Source organism: Sinohyriopsis cumingii, chromosome 2, assembly GCF_028554795.1.
Source record: "Sinohyriopsis cumingii isolate HCF-2022 chromosome 2, ASM2855479v2, whole genome shotgun sequence".
Lineage (NCBI taxonomy): Eukaryota > Metazoa > Mollusca > Bivalvia > Unionida > Unionidae > Sinohyriopsis > Sinohyriopsis cumingii.
In genome coordinates, this window is record NC_142962.1 from 92491313 (window position 1) to 92512970 (window position 21658).

Consider the following 21658-nt stretch of genomic DNA (forward strand, 5'->3'; position numbering starts at 1 on the left):
AGGTTACTCATATACCCACACTGCCTGAGACTTGAACCCATGCAAACAGAGGTGTGATGTTGGAGATCTATAAAGACAAGTGTCTTAGACCACTCATCCAGCTAGGACCCCCACTGTAATTGAAGAAAAAAGTACATGTTATATTCATAGCATCTTGTGTTAGATACTGTTAAAGAAATTAAAACATACAACTAATGACTCCAGTGATTTTTGTTTTAATTAGGGCCATAACAAATTTTAACATGGGTCTTTGAAAAGCCTTGAATTCTAATTTTGAAACTGTATGAACTCCGATATCCACCAGATCACAGTGTCATGAAATAAAACAATTTTTGATGAGTCCTCTTTTCCCCAGTGTGATTTTTGGGTTGTGCCTTCACTCCTTCCTAACACTTGTGTAGGTTTCGTAGTAACCAGGTGAAAAACCTATTTTAAGGTTTTATCCAGAAAATTGGAAAATAATTTGTGACCACTCTGGTGGTCTAGTGGTTAGAGTGTCCACCCCGATGCAGGAGGTCCTGGGTTAGAATATCAACCGAGTCATACCAAAGACTTATAAAAATGGTACTAACACCTGCCTCGCTAGGCACTCAGCATTAATAGGTTAGTGTTAGGACTGGTTAGCCTGGTGTCAAGATAATGTGACTGTTTGGGACATCATGCTACATGTCTGTGGCATGATGCCTCAGTGCTAGACATCACTTTAAACTGCCACACTGCAGACATTGTAGCGATATGACTGAAAAATTGTTAAAGCTACGTTAAAAATCTAAATCACACACAAACAAATGTTTGGTCCTTCACTTTCACAGAAAAGAGGGTACGTGAAATGGGACCTATCCATATGTCAATCCTTCTTTCATTTCCACATTCACTTCCTCACCATAACACTCATAAATATTATTTGATTTTATCCTAATTTATTGTGTAGTCACATATGATAAGACCACTGGTTGACATTCTAGAGTTATTGTCCTGCTTGTGGGACCCACCCACTTTAATTTTCTTACAGTAACTCTTGTAATTATTAATAGTATTTTGACCAAATTTTGATTGCTTCTTCATATTGCTGAGATCTTGGTAGAGTTTGATTGTCAGCATTGTAAATCATTGGTTAGAGGAGTTATAACCCAGATTTTTAAACTTGATTACATTTGTTTTTGAATTGTATTTCCCTTAGTTATATAATAATTTGGTTAATATAGTTTATAAATAACTGTTTAATTTTTATGTAATTCTACTTTCTGGTAATACACAGATACATGTATATATTGATGTTTGTTATGACCCTACACATCATTATCTTACTTTATCAGTATTGTTAAATATCATCATCATCATAATTGATGGCTCAATCTTGAGAGACTATGCGAATAGCATCCTTGGGGACTTGGCATAGTCTGCTGTGGCTGTGCAGGCCTATGTGCGAGTGACAGTCCCTGTTGCAGACATACTTGGAAGTCTGAGTTAGTGGGGTTGCTGCAGCGCTCTTCTTTCTCTCACATTTCTTTGCCACCAACTGGCCTCTCCTCGCATCAGCAACTGCTATGCCCTTGCTTAACGTCAGTCTACATGTGCCTTGGTCCTTGGCCAGCACTTCCCAGCCATTGGGTGAAATGTCGCATGTCTTCATGTCCCGCGGACACTCAACCTTGAAATGAAGTGAGGGGTGGCCGACTCTTCTGGTGTCAGTGGCCAGCTGTCCATATTGGATGTCCTTTGGCAGCCTCCCATCCTCTATGCATTGGATGTGTCCCAGTCATCGAAGGCAGCGTTTACTCAGCAGGGAATACATGCTGGTGGTGCTTGAACGCTGCAGGATCTCACTGTGTGGGACACGGTCTTGCCAGCTGATTTTCAAGATGTGTTTTAGGCACCGTATATGGAAGGAGTTGAACCGTTGCTCTTGCCTCATGTAGGTGCTCCAGGTCTCACTTCCATATAGAAGGATACTGAGAATGCAGGTCTGGTAGACTTGGATCTTGGTGTGCTCTGTCAACACATTGTTTTCCCACACCCTCTTTGTTAGTTGTGCCATGTTGGTGTTTGCCTTTCCAAGCCTTCTGTCCAGCTCCACATCAAGCGAGAGAGTGTTGCTGATGGTTCACCCCAGGTAAGTGAAGTTTTTGTCTGCTTCCAGGGTGACAATGTCAGTTTTGATGGAAGGGGCAATGGTGATATCTTGTACGCTGACTTTTGTCTTTTCCAGGCTGAAGGTGAGCCCAAACTGCTTGCAGGCATCAGTGAAACAGTCTCCCAGTCTCTGGAGGGCATCCTCAGTGTGGGTCACAAGAGCTGCATCATCTGCAAACAGCATCTCCCTGATGAGCACTGGCCTCACTCTGGTCTTCAAATGCAGTCATGCCAGGTTGAACAGCCTCCCGTTGGACCCGGTGTGTAGAGATATACGCCATCAGTGGACGAGTTGAAGGCGTAGGACAAGAGCAGGGAGAAGAAGATCCCAAAAAGGGTTAGTGCCAGCACACAGCCCTGCTTCACGCTGCTGTTGATTGGACGAGGCTGAGGAGGATCCATTATACAGGACTTTTCTCTTAATGGCATGGAAAGAGATTATCATGCTGAGGAGTTTTGGGGGGCAACCGATCTTACTGAGAAGTTCAAAAAGGCCCTTCCTGCTGACCAGGTCAAAGACCTTGATGAGGTCGATGAACATCGTGTAGAGTGGTTGACCTTGCTCTCTGCTCTCCTCTTCGAGTTGTCATAGGGAGAAGATCATGTCTGTCATCAACCTGCCTGCTCTGAAACCACACTGGGATTCTGGGTACACACGGTCTGCCTGTAACTGCACCTGTTGAGTATGATGCTGGCATACACTTTGCCAATGATGCTTAGGAATGAGATCCCTCTGTAATTATTACAGTCACTGCAGTTGCCCTTGTTTTTGTAAAGGGTCACAATAATGGTGTCGTGCATGTCTTGGGTGACTGCTCCTTCCTCCCAGCAGAGGCAAAGTAGCTTATGCAGCAGCTGAAGCAATGTTGGTTTCCCATGTTTGATAGCTTCGGGCAGGATGCTATCACTACCTGGTGCTTTGTTGTTTGGGAGGTAGTCAATTGCTTTGCTGAGCTCCTCTATGGTGAGCACTTTGCTGCTAAGGGCCGCATTATTGACTGATGTTTCTTGGGAGTCGAGCTCTGAGTAGTGCTCCACCCATCTGGCCATCTGTTGCTCATGGTCAGTGATCTTTCCTCCTGTCAGAGATTTCAGGGGGGCAACCCCTTTCACTGTAGGTCCTAGAGCCTTCTTTATGCCACTGTACATACCTTGGATGTTTCCGGACTCGGCACTGCGCTGGATTCCTTCACACAGTTGTTGCCAGTACTCATTCGCTTACTGTCTAGCAATGCGTTGGGTGTTGCTTCAGGCACTTCTGAGAGCAGCAAGCATCTGTTCATTAGGGCATTTTTCATAAGCTATGAAGGCTTTTCATTTGTCTTTGATTATTGATTCCATCCTTGATAGATGTGCACTGAACCAGTCCCAGCTGATCCATTCCTTCTTACCAAACGTGAACATGGCTTGCTGTAAATGGCACCCTTCATGGCATTCCACTTGGCTGTGGCATCGTGCTCTGGCAGGTCCTGGAGAGCCTTGTCCAAGGCGGACGCATACTCCTCCACCATTGAGGGGACCGACATCTGCACAGTGTTTATGCGAGGGTGTCCTTTTGTTTTTGAGCTGTGTAGTGTTTGTGGCTGTAGGCGCACCCTGCTGCTCATGAAGGTTGTGGTGGAGAGGATGCTGTTAAGGGCAGAGCGCCTGGTGATGACCAAGTCGAGTTGGTGCCAACGATGAGAACTGGGGTGTTTCTATGACACTTTTTGTGTAATGGCTTACACTTGAAGAAAGTGTTTGTGATGCACAGGTCATGGTAGGTGCACAGCTTCAGCAGTCTCTGACCATTTTCGTTGGTCTTTCCAGTGCCATGATGTCCAAGGTAGGTAGGTCATGACTCGTGGCCCGCACCTACTCTGGCATTAAAGTCACCAAGGAGGAATAGTGGTTCATCTTTGGGGCATCCTTTGATCTGTTTGTCAAGTTGCCCATAAAACTGATCCTTTGTGTCTTCTGAAGACATGAGGGTGGGGGCGTAGACACTGAGTATGTTGACAGGACCTGCAGCAGTGTTGAGGTGGATGGACAAGAAATGCTCCATGCCCCCTGTGGGAGACTCAACCAAGGCCAAGAGCTTGTTGTTGATGGCAAAGCCCACTCTGTGCTGGCGGGGATCCTCAGGTTCTTGAGTTGTAGTTTTCCTCTCTGAGGGAGCCACTAGAGGCGAGCCTGGTTTCCTGGAGGGCAGCTGTGCTGGTGTTTAGTCTGGTGAGTTCTCTATCAATGATGGCTATCTTCCTGGTGTCATCCACCTCCCTGAGGTCATCAGAGATGCATGTGCATATGTTGCACTTGTTTCAGCTTGCGAATCGAAGAGCTAGAGCCTTCTTTATTGGTTTCTTGTTTCTTTTGTCTGGTGTGGAATTATTGTCTGCTTGTCATGCTGAGCAACACACTGAGCTCCAGACACCCACAGGAGCAGGCAGACAATGGCCGGTCAACACCTTACTGACTGGGGGCTGCCTGGCTTGAGGCTGGCTGTAGTCGGTCAGTGGGACACAGTTGAAGCTGACCCATGGCACTCCTTCCCTATGCCAATTGGGAGGAAATTATAACCAGTAAACTGACAGCTTCCGTTTTGTTTCCTCACTCAGTAGCGAGACTGGAGTGACCTCTACATGGCGCAAGCCTGGGCGTGGAGTATGGAGATCCTGGGCTGCCTAGACGTCAGGATCCCCTCTCGTCCTTGCTGGTGGGGTCGAAAAGAATGATGAACATGACATTTGGCACCAGTTCAGATGCAGGATCTGCCAGAAGGAAGTTGTAGTTGACACCCAGCCACCTTAGGGGCTTCACTCTGGATTTTCTATCTGGGTTTACTCCCATGGCCTTTCCTTCTCCCAAAGATATCCAGCGGAGCCATCAGCCAATGGCTGGGACTTGGTGGGTTTGGAGTTTTCTTCTCCTAGATGAACTGCCTGACAAGGCTAACAAGCTCCATCTGCCCTGGTTTGGAGTCAGAGTTTTCCTTCTCTTTGACTGGCTGCCTGCCATGGCTAACGAGCCCAGTCTGCCCATCCAGTTATACCATCAGGCACTCGGTCATGCCATACATATGACCAGGATAATAAGTGACACATATAATGAGGACACTGTTATAATAATAATAAAAATAGTAATAATATTAATAATAATGACTTTTTTTAAAGAAGGCGACACAGTTAGTTGCAACTAATCTTCCTTGTGGCCTTCTGCAGATTTACAGTCATGTACGTAGTTGTAAACATTAATAATAATACGTTTTTAAAAAAACATTGATAATAAGCTATACACCTCTTCCTCTCCCACAAGTTACCGAGGGACCTCCAAAAATTGAAAAAAATCACTTTGACATCCAGAAAACCTGGGGGTGGGGGGTAATTAGAGAACTATGCTGTTTAATAACTGAATCCTCATTTTACAATCACGTCGGTAATGATTTTTAATAACGCACTTTTCTGTTGAAGTTGATTGTTATTCTGTTTAAATAACATTTTTTAATAATGTCCAACATATGAAAAATCGTTCCAACTGGTTTCAACAACTATCGTGCGTACGCAAAAAATTTGTGTATTACATCACTGCTTTTTGTTTTCTTGATGAGTCTGGTTCTCGTAGTGGTGTTTAATAGTATCCTGCCAAATCGGGAGTCCACAGAGCAGGGAACTAAACTAACTGTTGATAAACCACCAAACAAAATTAATTTTTTTCAAAAACATTTATTTCATGAGATAATCGTCTACAGTGAAACTCAATTTTTATATTGTTCAATTAGTACAATATTAATGTCTTGATTTCATTGGAAGTAATAATAAAACTTCTTATCATCCTTGAGGATATCTCTAAGAGCCAGTTCAAAAATTTTCTGAAACTTTCTTGCCCACAATGGTCTATATATGTGATATCAAGCTCTTTATTTTACAAAGTATTCATTTTGCTTGGCTGCCTTGTTATCTTTGATCACAGCTATGAAATAATCGGTTAATTTTAGGTAGTTTATGATGCATACACAAAAACTTTTATACGTGTTCGATTGATCAAATGAAGTGAGTTCACCCAACATAGGACTGGGGCCGCTAGATTTTAAGTTAGTAGGATTTTCCTGCCTTTTAACTTTTCTTTTAATCCACCTCCTTTATTTGATTCAAAAGACATAATGTGATAATACAAAGGAGGCCAGCTTTTAATTCAGTACAACAGTACAACAAATGCTTCCACAAGTGAGTTATCAAAACACAGTTGGCACTTAAGTTCTCAGATGCTATGGTAGATTGACACATTTTATGTTTAATTACAAGAGGACACATTGTGTTTATGACGATTACACTTAAAAGGAACTAAAAGATAGAACTAGAACACAAATTTCAATTGATAAAAAAATTATTTCGTTTGTATTTATTTATTAAAGTACTGCCTCCACTTGGCGTGACATTGATCAAAATTTCCTTACATATCATTAATTGTGGTGTACTAGGAATATCATTTGGAAAAAAAATGTAAAAAATTGTATGACCTATTTTCAAATTTGATATTTCATAATGTTGACAAAAATGTCCAGGTCCTATCTACCGTTTTCAATGATAAAACGAGTGATACATCAAAGTTTCTGTCACCATTTTTTATCACAATTTTCTTCAAGTTCAACAAATAGGAATCAATTGTTTGGGTATTTTCTGGTTTAAAAAATGGGATCCAGTCACCTGACCCCGCATTATAAGTGGGTTCGCGAGTTATCATGGCGCTAGTTTTTTGAGGGAGTGGTGTATGTATATATATGTATATGTATATGTGTATGTGTATATATATATATATATATATATATATATATATATATATATATATATATATATATATATATACACATACATATATATATATATATATATATATATATATATATATATATATATATATATATATATATATATATATATATATCGACATTTATAAACAGAAAATTTTGTAAGAACATGCTCCAATTAGACATACTTTGTATATACAGTACAAATAATAGACAACAGAATAGAAGGTTTGAGAATTTATACTTTAAGTTGTAATGTATTTGTCAAATCCAACAGGTTCCATTTTTCATTCATTGAATTAGATTATAATCAAATGCATTTAAATTTGTCCTTTCCCTAATTTCCTTTGAGATTGGTTCGAAATTAGTGACTCCAGGTATTGAAAACACTTTTTAAAGAGTTCATTATTTGGTTTTGGAATGGAAAGTTACATAGCTGAAAGTGATAATAAATTGGGAGAGTTGCTTTGTTTCCATTGCATGAAATAGTTCATTGAGATAAAATTTGACTATATTGTTTGAAACTTTGTGTACATGTCTAGTCTTTTTCAAAAATATTGGAATATTTACTGATATTTTAATATCATTAATGGCATTTAGTATGTTTTCATCATTATCTAGGATGAGTCAGCAAGGTCTTTTTTGCAAGCAGAATAATTTTAAAATATTCTTGTTTCCCCAGATAACATTACAGTAGTCTAGTTATGGTTGTATATAGCTTTTGTAATATATATTCAGTAATGTTTAGATATATACTTAAGTTGCTAAATAACCACAGACATGAATTGACTTGTGTTATGTATCTGGAATATATTCATTGCATTGCAGATTGCTGTCAACCATGATCCCAAGAATTTTTTCATGGGTAGCCATTTGTAGATAAATTCCATTGAACTTAAGATTCAAATTGTTATTTTCCTATTTTGATTTCTTTTGCTTGGTAGTAATTATTAATACTTTGGTCTTGTCTGCATTTACTTTCATGCCATTTTCCTTACACCAGGAATCTGTTCTGTGTGAGACCTCTTGGTCTAATTGTAGCTGTTTGAAATCTGATAGAGTGGTGTCATCTGTATATAAAAAGTCTGCGGAAGAAATACAGTTGCCTGTTTTCAGTGGCAGATCATTTTGAAAATGAGAAAGAGGAGTGAGCCCAGGATCCCTTTGGTACTCCATATGTCATTGGATCTTCCTTTGAAAAATTGCCATTTATTTTGACCCACGGTTTTCTCAATGTTAGATATGATGTAAACCATGCAATTGTTGAATTATCACGTCGATAAATGTTTAATTTATTGATAAGAATATCATGATCGACAAGGTGAAAAGTTTTTCTGGGATCAACTAGGATGGATCCATTTATCTCTTGTGGATGCCATGACTGTCTTGCAGGAATGATTTTCTCTGAACCCTGATTGCTTTTGGTGAGTTACATTATAGTTTGATTGGTGCATCAAAAGATGGGGTCCCAAGTGGCCGAGTGGTCTAAAATGCTCACCATTTTAGATTACTGCCATCTCACCTCTGTGTGGGTTCGATTAACATGGGTATGTGAGAAAGATTGTCAGTAACTTCTCATGGGTTGGTCATTCTTCCCGGGGTTTTCCAGGGTTCTTCATCCACCAGTTATACTGGCTGCCATGTTTTTGTGCTGAAAAATGGCATTAAACTCTAACAACAGCAACATCAGAAAAAGTCATGAACATGTTTTTCAAGTAAGTTGGGCAGAGTTAGTAAGATAGATATGGGTCTGTAGTTACTGGCATTTTCTTTGCTGCCAGACTTGTAAATGGAGGCAGTGTTTGTCAGTTTCCATGTCTGGGATACACTGAGGCAGATAGGCTTAGATTACATCTGTAAGCTATGCTGTCAGACATTATATTTGCAGCAGTCATCCAGAGGTTTGGTCCAATATTAACTCAACCTGTTGATTTCAGTGTTGTAATGTTTAATTTTAAAATTTTTGATTTTGGTTTTGCAAAGATAAAAAAGATGTGTCAGCATTTTTTTCTGAACAGAAAAGAAATTTCTTAGTTATTCGTGATTAGAGTTTTTGTTAGGTTCCATAATTGAGGAAGCTCATTAAATGTATGTGCTACTTCAGCAACCTCATCAGTGATCTGGCCATCCTGGTAATGTAGATGGATTTTGGATGATCTTGTGGAACATTTACCTGCAACTAGTTTCCACATAGAATTATTATTACAGTTATTTTCTAAAGCAAACTGATAGTAATTCTTCTTGCCCAGCTGATAACATTGGTTGCTTTTTTCCTCCTTGTTTTGTAATGTTCTTCTTTACCAACAAATTTGAAATATTCATGGGTTTTCTTTGCATGTAAAATGTCAGGAGCTAAACAATCATGTTGGAAGTCCAGTTTTATTCATATGTGTTTTGTTAGGTACATGTTTATCTACCACTTGCATAAAAAGTTGGAACCATATATCAAGAACATCATCCACATCACTAAACATAGAGACTACATGGAACATTTTACTGATATCTTCCAGAAATTTATCTTCAGCAAAATACTCAGATGGCCAATATATTATGTTTGTATGAATTTTGGATTTTACAGGTGATTTTAGGGTGGATTTTCTGGTTAGGAAAATAGGGAAGTGATCACTAAAACATATCCTATCAATATGTATTTTTGTAGCATTTTCTTCCATATTTGTGTAGATATGATCTATTAGAATGTTTGAGTGGTCAGGTTCTCATGTTGATTGGTCCACCATTTGGGTTTGACCAAATGTTTTGATGTAACTCAACCAATTTCTTTTAATCTGAGCTGTTAAGTCACCTAAAATGTATACTTCATTTTGGTTATCAGTTAATTTTTCTACTTGCTTTTCATAAACCTCATACCATCCAACCATCACAGAAGGGGACCTATAGACTAAACCCACTAGGAACAATTTCATATTTGATGATTTACCAATGGATCCATATTCAGTTTTATTCTTGATCATTTCTCTTTTCAACAGATAAACCATTTCTAACATAAACCATCACACCTTCACCTTAAATTTTATTACATCTGATTGGTGTGCTATAACCACCAATCTTTAAGTCATTTGCATGATTTTCATTTAATTTTGTTCCTGTTAAATACATAATATGGACTATGTTGACCTTATATTATACAAATAAATTCAGTTGGTCTAACTTAATATTCATAACCTTGTATATTTAGATGTGTGTAGACCTTTTCATTTAATTTCTAGATCTAATATGTCCTTCAAGTAAATATTACTTTGAAAGTCAGACAAGGATTTTTGTAGCATGCTTGTAGTCTTTGTTAAACCCTTCACAAACGCATAATGTAACAATATCCATCGTATAGTTGTCAGTTTGAGAGATAAATTGTTTAACTGAAGTCCATAACCACCCATTTGAGTCTTATACACAGGGCACTATCTTCAGTGCCTTAAGTCTAGCACCTGTTACTAGGATGAAACATTTCACAGTGATTTGTCTTGTATCCATATGTCAAACAGTCATAGAACTGAATTTTCACAGTATCAGAGCCATGCCCAGGTTTAAAGCAATTATAACGCCTCCTTGTCTGGTTTGCTACAAGTGTTATTTTGGTCTCAGTAATTTCTATGATTAATGTATTAGCTCTTGAATATTGCAACACGCTCATTTATTGCTGGCAGAATGTGTAAAAGTACCATTTTGTTTAAATGAGTTCTGTCTTTAGCTTTGAGGTATTCCAGGACCAAATCAGACTTAATAACAAATGCATTTTCAGTGTTCATCAGTTTGTGGTCCAATTCATTGTATCAGTGCTCTATTAAGCCATTCAGATTTCAAGCATCATTATGTCAGTTGTTAAAGAAACTGCAAGTGAATACCATACAATCTGGGTTGTCCAAGTAGAATATGCTAAAAGTTGTCTTCAGTTTGTTCAGTCTCAGTGTTAAAATTATTTCCTCCAACACTGATGATAATGTTATTGAATCAAAAAAGCATTATTTATCTGATCACATGAAGCAAATGACCAGTTCTCATCCCAGGTAATGACTTGACTTTGACCCAAGTTAAGACCTCTTTCACTGACATATTTAATGATTGAGCTACTAAACAGCAGTGTTTTTAATGGAAATTTCCTAATGTTTTGGGTAGCTTGATTTTCTTTATGAAAAGAATCTCTAGCATTGTAAGAGTCGACAGTTTCAGTGTTAATATTAGAATAGTGATGCTCATCACTCAGAATATTTTTTGACCTCAGCTTATCTCCACAGAAGCAAAAATCAATCATGCTGTTAGACCAGTAAAATAAATTTTGTCATATAATCAAGTGATTAATGGAACTCTAATTGCCAGCATGTCAGCATCACCTGGTTGCTTCCGGTCTTTTCCAAAACAGTTGGTGATAAGTTGGCATGGCCATATTTCTTTTCCTTCGCTCTCTTTCTAGCCTTTTCAGGTCACCAACAATCATGGTTGTAGGCTGCACTCTTTTCCACTGTCAGTACAGGTATGGAGTTTTTTCCTTCTCCCATCAAATAAAAATATAATATCCAACCTAAATATATGTCAGGATTTCTCTGTTTCGGGGATTAAACAATATTCACACTCTCTTTTACATCAGATATTGTCTGTCGAAATTAAACAGAACTAAGCTATGGTCATTTTGCAACCAAATACTGGTAAACACGCCATACCATTATAAATTAATGTCTTTTTTGCGGCTACTCGTGTTCTTTATCTGGAACTATGACATACTTAGCCCTCTTAGATAAAACATCAGACCCCACTGGGGGCTTTAAATTACTAGCTGACTTTGTCTGTTGAAAGGTATTTATAACTTAATTACATGAATGAATTAATGGACTTCAATCCTTGTCTTAACTACATTTTTTGTTAGTAATTAGCAATTCATTGACATACATTTCCAGATGTAGGAAAATCAATTCTCAGCATTAATGATACAAATCTATTAAGTCAAATAGTTTACTTCTCAAAGTCCATATCCGAAGAAATGCATGGAACCTTTATAATACATGATTTCTATGACATACAGAACCTCTGAATCCAATCTCAGTTACCGTATTTACCGTATATGTTCAGACACGATAAAATAATTAAAAAAATTCTGTCCCAGAACTTATGCTGAAACATTTTTTCACTTTGGTGATATGTCCCAAGACTTAAGAAATGAAAAATAATTGTATTGCATTTGTGCTTCCCCCCCTCCACTGCACGTTGCAATAAAATAGATAAATAAAATGTTTAATTGATAATAAAAAGAAAGAAACTAACCTTGTGTTGTTATCTTTTATTCCTTTTTTCAACACGAATCCATATAAGTAGTGTAGGCTTCCATACTGTAGTGTGTATCAATTATGTCTGATACCACACACCACATTGTTCATTGACATGAGCATTGAGAAACAATTGTGTGTGGTTGTGCTCGAAGGTTTGAACATGTTATCTGACTGAAAACTGGAGCCAGCAAAATCACAAACAAGAGGGAAATAGTCAACCAATATCTTGAGGACACCATTCATGCATGACACGGTGTTGGGTGTAAAATACTCCAGATTGAATTATATCCAGGTCTACTGTATGACAGTATCTCACAAATAAAAATCATTTGAAAATGCATTCACTCCAGTGCAAGTGACAATCTTTTCACCAGCTCGGGTTACAAAAGTATCCTTACCCATTGACATCAGTGCAACTTTGTATTAATTATTACTACAGATGCTAAGCACATGGAAGCCCTGGTGGTGAATAAACATGACTGGCAGTGAGCAGTTAACTCCTTCTTTGAACCTACAGACAGGACATCAAAGACAAAAGGTTATTTTTATTACAAAGTAAGCCGATCTCAGATGCCAACTTTGGTTACTTTTTTTGTGTTATAAAGGATATCAATACAAAGGTTATTTTACTGAAAGCAAGCCGAAATCAGAAGCTGACTATGGATTCTATGAAGTGAGCCAATTTTTGTTTTGAATATACAAAGACGGCCGAGATAGAGAAGCAAACTTGGGTTCCTTTTCACCTGGATTCATGGGAAATTTGAAAATAAATTGAAACAATGGAACAAATTTTAAAGTGACACAGTATAGTGCTTTGTGCTCAGATGTCGATGACCCAGCATCACCTGGAATATTTGGAGAAAATAAAATCATGTGATGAATTTGTGAAGGTCAGAAGAGAAGAAAACGATTTTGCAAACAAGAGAGAAATAATCAGTCGATATGTTGAAGACAACTGCCATTCCCGCATGACACGGTGTTAGGTGCAAAATAGCCAAGATTGAATTATATACAGATCTACTGTATGATAGTTTCTTGCAAATAAAATCATTATTTGAAAACACATTCACTTGAGTGCAAGTGGCAATCTTTTTGCCAGTGCTGGTTACAAAAGTATCCTTACTATTTACCTGCAGACATCAGTGCACCTTTGTGTTAATTATTTCTACAGATGCCAAGCACACAGAAGCCCTGGTGGTAAATGAACACAACTGGTAGCCAGCAGTAAACTTCTTCTTTGAACTTACCGACAGGACATCAAAGACAAAGGTTATTTTTATTACAAAGCAAGCCGACCTCGGAAGCCGACTTTGGACTCGGAAGCCGATTTTTTTATAAAGGATATCAATACAAAGGTTATTTTATTGCAAAGCAAGCTGACCTTGGAAGCCAACTATGGCTTCTTTTAAGTGTGCCAATTTTTTAAATTTATTTTTGACTATATAAAGACGACTGAGATATGGAAGTGAACTTTCGTTCCTTTTCACCAGTATTCACGAATATTTTGAATATAAAGTGAAACAATGGAACAGTTTTTAAAGTGACACAATATAGGGCTTCATGCGTGAACATCGATGACCCAGCATCACCCAGAAGATTTGGAGAAAATAAAATCACATGATGAATTCATGAAATCCAGAAGAGAAACATCATTTCGTCGACAATATGATCATTAACATGGATGAAACTCTAGTGTACTTTGATCGCATTCATGGGTGGACTGATGATAAGATGGGGGTCAAAAGTGTAAGAATTAGCAAGACTAGTGCAGATTTGAAAAAATCTGACTTTTGTCCTTGCAGTTTCCGCTTCACGTGATGTGTTGCCTCTAACAATTTTTCTCACGGTATGAAAAAGCTAAAAAAAAATATTCATGTACTGAAACAATTGATTGTACGTGTGCAGGAGGAGTGTTGTGTTAACGAGATGCTGCTGCAGTGGATTAAAAAGTACACAGTTTTATATTTTTAAAAATACACTTTCAGTTGAAGTGCATCTTCTGACATGTAATTTTTGAATGATTTAAAATGTGTCCGACAACTTACAACTCGAAAAAAACAATGTGTCCCAGAACATACAGAGCACATAAAAATTACTTTTAAAATTAATTTATGGTGTCCCAACAAATACGGTATCCCAATATATACGGTAAATATGGTATATAATACATGGGGCATATAACATTTGAGACAAAATTGATGCAAACAGTTCCTTCTGAACTCGAGGAAAACAATGTATGAATTTAAAATGAATAAATTCAACAGATAATTACAAGCATAAATCTGTGAACATATATTGTATACAATCTGAGACTTACCTTTTGCTTTTTAGTATGTAGTGTGTGGATGCATCTACATATTCGCTGTTTAGTGGCTTGCTGTGAAGCTTTGTATACATTTTACTTATCATCAGAAGATATGCATCTGAATGGTTTGTAATAGGAATATGGGGTTTTAATGGAAAGACTTCTTATGATGTCAGGTTGATCCAGAATAAAGAAGATGCCACTATGATGTCCAATATATTCATTATAGCAGCCATCTTGAAAATCTTCTTATTGCTACTCTTCCGGAATGGATGGTCATATGAACATGGGCCTTTCACAGAAAGACTCTTTATGATGTCTATTATAGTTGGTCCTTTATAAAATATTGTGTCAATCTGACGTCTAATATGGCTGCAATGTTGGCCATCATGAAAATCTCATTATAGCTTCTTCTGAATGGCGACCGCTTCAGTGGCCAAGTGGTTAGAGCATCTGCTTCCGATGCAGGAGGTCATGGGTTTGATCCCTGGCCGAGTCATATCAAAGACTTACAAAAATAGTACTAACAACTGCCTCACTTGGCACTCAGCATTAAGAGGTTAGTGTTAGGACTGGTCATTGCGGTGTCAAGATAATGTGACTAGGTGGGACATCATGCTACATGTCTATGGCATGATGCCACAGTGCTAGACATCACTATAAACTGTCACATGATATGACTGAAAAATTGTTAAAGCTACGTTAAAAATCCAAATCACACACACAACCTTCTGAATGGATGGTTCATTAAAAGATTTGTATTGTGCCTACTTGGATTAAATGTATCTAACTGCTGAAAATTAACACATTCCTATCCAGGTTTGAGTAACTCATATTTCCACACTTGCTTAATAATCCAATTTCTGGAAGGTCTCATCATATGACACTTATTTCAACTGGTATAAGCATTGTCTCTGCAACATTTCAACTCTGTAGTTGTCCAAAACTTCAACCCCAAATTCAGCTTGCCTTGTCCATCTTTCTGACCACTATCAAACAAACCATAATTAAAAAGTAATCATGCCCCAGGCAAGTATATTAAAACCATGGCAGTCCAGTGATTTAACAAGGTACCTGGACCCACTCATCAGTTAAATTTGTCAGGTGTCACACTGACAATGATAAATGTGCTGCACTAAAATCTACAAAGTTTGCACTGTTACAAAGGAAAATATAGATTGTCTTCCAGATTTTCAGAGGTAAGACAAAATGAATTGACATCATTGAGATCATTGCGTGCTACCTCTGGTGTAATTTCAACAACCGTGTTTTCCAGAAACTGATTCTTTGTGACCTGTGATGCATTTTGAAATGTCATGCCAATCCATTCTCTGATGTTTTCATGCCAGTTCTTGTATCCTCTTTTCCTTTTGCCACATTTTTGAAGGAGTATACTGAAGGAGCATACTTCTGGTTTCCTGGTTTTAACTGGAACATCATGCTGGGTGACAGTTGACCAGTAGGTCAGGATCATTGCTTTCCAACACCTATCTCCATCTGAAATTGTTAGAAACTTCTGTCCAAGTTGACTGTCAACTCTGATAATAAACAAAACAGCATCAACAAGAGATAAAATTTCTCTCTTTCTCATATGAGGGCATATTTTATTTGCACCATGGGGTGTAAGAATAAAACTTTGACAATGAAGCACCTGTCCAATTCTGTTCTATTCTGTATCTCAGCTCAGATCTGTATTTATTCCATCTATAAATTTAACATTTTATTTTATTATTTACTCAGTCCAGACAATAACCTCATGGTCAATCATCATCTAGACAACAATAAACACCACCACCATTGGACATTCTTCAAAAATGCTTGAAGAAATCTCAACACTACAAATCTGAATATGGCAATGCTTGTTCTAAATATCCCCAATCACTTAGACTGATTCAGGAACTTAACTGCAGAAATTCAATAATTTCTTGTGCTTTAATAGGTGTAAAGACAAAAGTTACTTACCAAATTGAGGTTATCAGTAGGAAATCTAAAGAAATTGAAACTCGCATAGTTGTTGACCTATTGATTACAGATGTAAACCCAGTTTAGTTTACTGGAAAGGTGAATCTTATGTTAATGGATTTGATTTATGGTTCTCTAAACATTTTTTTCATGATTTGACGTTCATGACTACATTGTCTTTGCTTTCCAGTGGTAAAAATAAAACAAGCCTGCAATCCCATTTTGGCTCATATAATGCAGGGGACCATTGATTTTACAATTATCCAATGATTAAATAATTCTGTCCAAGTTTCAAGATGAAAGGAAGTTTTCCTTTCTTATTACTTATAGCAAGCTTTGTTTAGGCATCTCTTAGATCACCAGATGTGGTCATATTAGCTGCTTTTATTGCTGCCTGTTAAACACCTTCATTCAAATCCACTTGATAATTTGGGAAATATCAAAGATTTCACAGCCTGACCGTTGACTTAACTCAGTCACCAGTTTTGAGAACAGGTAAACATTCCTTAGCTTGTGTTCCTACATGATGGCAAGAAGGGGTGGGGGAAGCTTTAAAACCTTGCTACTGGTAGTACTATTTAAAATTATTACATGTACAAATTTAGAAAATACTGTGTCCAGAATATTGAAAGGTCTGGTTATTTGGATTATGTTATGACTACTGAACCACCTATGAAATTATGTCCAGTCATGGCTAGACAGTGTGTTGCATAATCATAGCTATGCACCTGCCTCAAGGCCAAGGTAATAGCAATGAAACATTTACTTACGTGACCAGTATCCTTGTCCAGTCTTTTTAGCCAGAGAAGCTGTAGCCAATTATATGTAATGTGTAAATGGTGTTTCATACCATAGCAAGGAAAATGTAACTCGAAACTTGAATCCTTGCTTTGAACCAATGAAGATATATTATATAGTATGTCAGTGTTTAACAGCTCCAGCCTTAAAGTGCAATGTCATGGCAAAAGAGAAAACAATTCTAGAGTGTACAGTATCCATTGATATAGTAACACTATCCAGCATCAGGACAATGCCTGAATGCTGAAGACAATCCTAAAAGTAACTAACATGGTTAAACATTATAACTATCATAGCCATTGCATATTTGACACTCCCTCACTTCAATTCAGATGGAAAAAAATAATTTTCAATGCTGAGGAAATTTCAGCAAAGATCTTCTGGAATGTCTGAATAACAGTACCATCAAGTCTCAAACAACACTTGCATCACCTTCAAAGTGCCACCACTGATACATTGAGAGCAGCAAAGACTGAATCTAGTTTAGACTGCATTCCATGCACTGCCCAATAGATTTTTAAAGACAGAATTTATTTTATTAATGTCTTTATGGTTGTGAATTTGTCAGTTCTTTCATGTGTGGTGACATTTAACAATGTTAAAGTTTATGAACAATTTATTTGACAGTGTATTAAATGCTTCAAAGAAAATATATTTTATTTTCTTTGTTTAGCATTAAATTTCTGGTCATTATCAGTAGGGTCAAGGCCATTTAAGCATTGGTGAGGTGTGTCTCAATGTGCATAAGTTCCAAACCGTTCAATGCATTGCTGTCATATGTGGACCATAGAAAATGTATCCATTTTCCTTTCATTTGTATACACCCTCACCCATAGTTATCCTTGGATAAGGCCAAGTACTTTGTAAAATCTTGGTTATATTTTCCGTTAAAGTTTTTATTTATGGTCATTCCCATATCCCACAAATAATAGCTATCATACTTGGACATTGCAACCAAGTGTCCCATTCTTCTCGTATATGACCCATATTTTGGACCTGAATATGGATGTAGGTTTTTCTTGTTAAAAATAATTTTTTAATAAAGAAAAGTTAAATTTAAAGTTTCCTTGCAATTTTCTGTTTAGAATGGGCACCTGGCTCCATTCTGAGAGTAAATGTATTGTATGTATATAGGGATATAGAGTAAATATTCAGCTTCTAGTCATGTTGAAAAGGAGAGCAGAATTTTCTCCAGCAAAGAAAAGAAAACAGAACTGGAAGGACAATGATGCCATCATGTTTAGATTTATTAAACCATCTTGTAAAGGAGAAAACTTTGCGTTTAGCAAATTTCATACTTGTGGTTTCGCTGTTGGGCAAGGAGGCACCCATGACATAAAACAGCATGAAAAAGCTAATAAACATCAGCTTGCTGTATCATCATCAACAACACAGTCTGCAAGAATACAACACATACATTGCATCTTTGACATTAAATAATCAAGTTATTGTCTTGCTTGACCGCTGGATGTAGATGTTGTAAATAATTACATATGCATTAAAGTTTTAAGAATCAGTATTTATGAAAATCTGTATTTTTGCTATAAGCAGTCAGTATTTTTATACTTTTGGCTTTGCAGCTATGCTTGGATTGTAGAAATAAGGAAAGTTATGCCCTTTCATGATCGTGCACCCTACAACATGCAAGGTCATGGTCATTTATGAGTCTTGGCAATATTTGTGGTTAAAGCTTTTCTGTCTGGACCTATAAATACAAAACCGTGAGAGGGATGCTGTCTTAACCTGGGCTGTAGAATCAGTAATTGATGCATCTCAACATACCCACTGACTCTTGCATAAGATCAAGGTCATTTAAAAGTGAAAAATATTTGTATCATACTTGAACCATAAAATCAGGGTTTTTTTCCCTTTGTTATCCACCCATACACTCTGCCCCTTCTTATCCATATTCCTACCCTCCCACTTAAAGAACTTTATCCAGAAAGCATCACACTGACCTAGATTGTTTGGCAAATGGCCCTTTGCATTTTGGCTGTAAGGCAGATATCAGCCAGGTGAGCGGTCTTGGGTCTTTTTCAATGCGTATTTGGAATATAACATAATTACCTGTGAATGTTTATCACTTCTGCTTACAAGGCTACCTCTTTGGATGTGGTGATAATCAATAAGTTAAATTTCAGTAACTCTTTATCCAGTTTACACCCTGTCTGGAATATATAAAGTCATATCCTTCCCTTAATCCCTGTAGCATTCCTACTCTTGGTTCATGTCCATCTGTAACATTATAATGATTTAAAGAGCATTTCTTGAAACTTTGCCTGGGAGAAAATATGGATCGCTGACCTCTATCCCTATACAGATGTAACTTTTGAGTCACTAAAGATATGTGAATGAAACTTATTATGACGACATTGTCTCTCAAACTTTGTCATACACACCATCCTCAATGTGATGATCACAATAAAATATAATGTGTCAGCAACCTGTGTAATAATGCAGGCTGCTTCTTTCAAGCTTCTACAGATATTTCGATAGAAGTCACTCATTGTCATACAGTAGTCAAGGCCCCAGCTCAAAAGTTAAAGTCATTAGTAAGGAAAAAAGTCGTGATATGAATATATATATTGTGCTGTTTGCAGTACTCTTGTTCAATATCTTCACCTGTCTGGGAGGGATAGCTGTAATATGTTTACTGTGGCATCAGGAAGGATGTCCCCCATTTCACATCTTTGCACTCGTGTTCTCCCTTTGACTGTCATGAACATTAAAACATTGGTATCAAGCATGGTAGAAATATAATTCCTTGGAGTTCTGTTGGATATCGATCACATTTGCTGTGAAGCTTCACCATAATAAGTCCTGTGTTAAGTTTAATTATAAGTTGTGAATTCTAGTAGATTAAATAATTTGTATTATCAGGCAAAGTCAAGATCATATGAAAGTGAAAACATCAGTTCCAAGCAGGGCAGTAGGCAAGACCTATTATTCCTTAAAGTTTTTGTTTTATATCAACCAAATTTTTTATATGAAGCTTAACCACGACAAGTTCTCAGATGTGTTTTATTATGAGTCATATTGACCCTTTCTTCCAGAGTTAAGGCTTTTAATGTGGAATAAACATCTGGATGGCTTGGGAACATTCTAGGATTCCAAATTTTGTTTTTAATTCTGTCCAGATTAGTAGTAAAGCTTCAACTCTGTAAGGTCTTGATGAGAAAAAAAAGTTTGACCATATTTTATAAAGTTGTAGCCAATAAAAAAGCAGCAAAATTTCAGTGGTATGTGAATGGTCAAGCATTTCCTTTTTCTTTTTTTTTGTTGCTGTGAAATTTTGTCTTAACATCTTAAACTGGTCTCAGGCTGAGATGAATTTGAAGGTGATCAGAGTTTGATGACTTGTCACAAAAGTAACAAAGGCATCCCACTGCCTTATGAACACTCTTGAATTCACATTGCTTGTTCAGTCTTAACCAAAATTTCATAAAACTTTAATCTCAGAGATGATAGACAAATTTGATAATCAGTGGATATTTCACCATATTTCAGAGTTCTGGTTCTTGACTGACAGTACCCAAATGGCTTGTGTTTTTATTCTTTTATTAGTTATATAGTTTTATATTAGCCAAATAATAGAGGATATCAATTTGAAGAAAGGCTTTGACCACATTTTACTGAATTTGACTGACTTGATATGCTTTCATAATACACCCAGTTCTTTTGACAACAGCCCTACGGCAGGAGACCATGGCCATGTTAGGGGCAATTTATATAAATACTTCTATGTTAAATATCAATATTTCCCTGAGAGATCTCATGATTACGTTCTTAATTTAACTGCATATGGAGTCAAATTTTAACATACTTTATGATGGTAAAGTCTTAATCTGGCCACAGATTTTGTTCTCAATAAATCAGGCACTTCTGGATGTTATATCTGAACAACAACCTTTGAGCTGCAGGCCACCTGTCGTTCTATGTGCTGTACATCATACATCTCAGTATATACTTTTTTCAAACATGATAGTATAATGTGCATGTTTAGTTCTGAAGGTGATTAATATAAATTTCTTTATTTTTAATTAGGTTCCAGCACAGGTGAACATATCTAGAAATGCCAACTATGGCATTTTAGATGCTAAGGAAATGGAAACTAAGGTTTCACTTGTGAATCTAAATGCTATCGACATTGCCAGCCATAGTACTAGAATGAGAGCAAGTGATGTGGAGATGATCAGAATATCTGACAGAATGATCTGTCCAGTCACAGATCCATACATATTTTTCAAACAGAAGAAGAATACTATACAGATTCTACAAAAAACAAGTCCTGTGAAATCTAGAAGTAAAGAAAATGTCATACCAGGTTTGAAGCTTTCTGTCTTCTTTTAATTGATTAATTCCTGCCCACTGTTTTGATATTTCAGTTTTGATTCAAATAAT

At 37.1% G+C, this 21658-nt stretch overlaps 1 protein-coding gene across 2 annotated transcripts in view; it reads left to right on the plus strand.

The window, feature by feature from the left end:
• LOC149805370 (uncharacterized) overlaps positions 1 to 21658 on the plus strand; it is a 198081-nt gene that overhangs the window by 152890 nt on the left and 23533 nt on the right. For both annotated transcript variants that reach the window (XM_089949765.1, XM_089949766.1), the window contains one exon: positions 21302 to 21581. In XM_089949765.1, coding sequence (XP_089805891.1) covers positions 21302 to 21581 — 280 coding nt within the window. The remainder of the gene's footprint in view (positions 1 to 21301; positions 21582 to 21658) is intronic.